A 1925-nucleotide genomic window follows, 5' to 3' on the forward strand; every position below is an offset into this window, starting at 1 on the left:
CAGCATCGAACTTCTGGCTGTATCGGGTGGTTGCTATATTAATATAGCGGGGCGCAAGCCTTTTTCGGTATATCGTTAAGTTGTTGGTTACCATTGTAAATCATGATGCAATGACCATTGTGATCAGCATGTTTAATGCAGATTAATTTTTTGTAACTAGGATATTTCTCTTACAGTCAACATTGGTCAATGTGTTGAGTTAAGATATTTTGGACCAAATTACTTAGATCATAGGCATAACTTTTGCAAATAGGCGTCTGGTTTTATCATTTTTTATAATCTAAGCTACTGCTTCTACGATAGCTCCACTTCCTCGTCTTGCTTTTACTTTGCTTGTTTGTGTGAAGGCTTAGAGTCCTTTTCACTAGGTCTATATTCATCAAAGCAAAAGATCTCATCCAACAGTAATCCCGTATATTGAGCGCAGCTGGTATGTGGCTACTAGGCAAAAGATCTCATCCAACAGTAATCCCACATGCCATTTCATGAACTATAATGACTTCCAAAAACATGAAATCAAAATCAAACCACATGACACAGATTCACTTGAGAAAAAGCATGCACAATCTAATGAGAAACAAAAGATTGTCCTCTGACTATATGGATGGAATATGCATGGGCGTCCCAGTTGTCGCATTTCATTTTGAGTAAGTGTGATTTAACAATTGTTCTAGTGTTTCCCTTGTGTTACGAGTTACGACTGAAATTATAGAAAAACGTATGACATGGTGTTGCGGCTGAGAACCATAACGGTTTTCATGGAGCCGAAACTGCCTTCTTTGGAGGTGTTATTGAAATATTTATCTGAGTGCGATTGAGCCAAACCTTCATGTTCAACTAACTTCATACAGTAATCTTCTTTATGGTAGAAACTCAAAATTTTACTGATGGTGCAACATATCATTTTAGTATATTTGTGCCGTTCCATTGTGTCAGCCCTGACAAGATGTCAAGCTAACACTTCAATAAAAAATCGGTGGATTTGAATCCAAGAAATATCTGGTTGAAAATTCTAGATTCTTGGAGGTGTTCAAGTCCTATTCAATCTAATGTTTTTTTGTCCAAGTTGCAAATTCTTGGATGGTGGTCATATTCTGTAAAATATAATTTGCATTACCTTTCTATGCATTTGCTTTGATCATATAAAAGTGTCACGATGGTATTTGCTTTCATTACATTAAACTTTGGTATTTCTGAAAATGCATTTGTGTAGAAACTAATGACGAATTTGAATCCTGGAGACTATGAATGTGAAAGTATAAACCAAGACATTTTGGCTAGATGTAGTAGTAATACTTTAAACACTCGCCATCTTCCCTGATGTCCAAGTTTATGTCTTATTCCTTAAATTTTCAGAACCATTGCGATTCTGGTAACTTATTTTACCACCTATGTGACAGATGGACATTTCACCGTACCTTAAACAGCATCAAAACCATTCTCTGAATTTCCAGTGTAGTTGTGTATTTCATCTATTCCTTTTTTCCTTTGGGTTGCAGGATGGTAGAAGGTTCTGTGATTGGGAAACATACCGCTCATTTTTTACTAGCTATGAAATTGATGAAGAGTATGTAAAGCTCTTTGAAGAAATATCAAAGAAAATCAAGGTCTGTATCAGCAGGCGAAGCTATGTTACAATATGCTAATCTCATGCTTTTTTGGGGATGCTTATAACCTTTATCCTTTGGGACAGTGGCTTAAACGTTATATGGAATATGAACGAGCATCTTCCAAGGTAAGTATTCCCTGAAGAAAACAGCGGAGTAAAGGTACAAACATAGTAGGTATAATACCATGATAACTTCTTTGCTCTTTAGTGGAAGGAGATGGATGATAGAGGATTCTGCCAAGCAGCGAAGATTGCGGCAGGCTTTCCACGCATGAGCTATAAGTTAACTTTAATGGCCTATGAGGTACAGTTTCTC

At 36.7% G+C, this 1925-nt stretch overlaps 1 protein-coding gene across 1 annotated transcript in view; it reads left to right on the forward strand.

The window, feature by feature from the left end:
• Nucleotides 1-1925, forward strand: part of LOC123157991 (uncharacterized) — a 5742-nt gene that overhangs the window by 2727 nt on the left and 1090 nt on the right. The window contains exons 3-5 of the mRNA XM_044576146.1: nt 1500-1607; nt 1694-1735; nt 1818-1913. Of these exons, the coding sequence (XP_044432081.1) occupies nt 1500-1607; nt 1694-1735; nt 1818-1913 (246 nt within the window). The remainder of the gene's footprint in view (nt 1-1499; nt 1608-1693; nt 1736-1817; nt 1914-1925) is intronic.

Source organism: Triticum aestivum, chromosome 7B, assembly GCF_018294505.1.
Source record: "Triticum aestivum cultivar Chinese Spring chromosome 7B, IWGSC CS RefSeq v2.1, whole genome shotgun sequence".
NCBI classification, from domain to species: Eukaryota; Viridiplantae; Streptophyta; class Magnoliopsida; order Poales; family Poaceae; genus Triticum; species Triticum aestivum.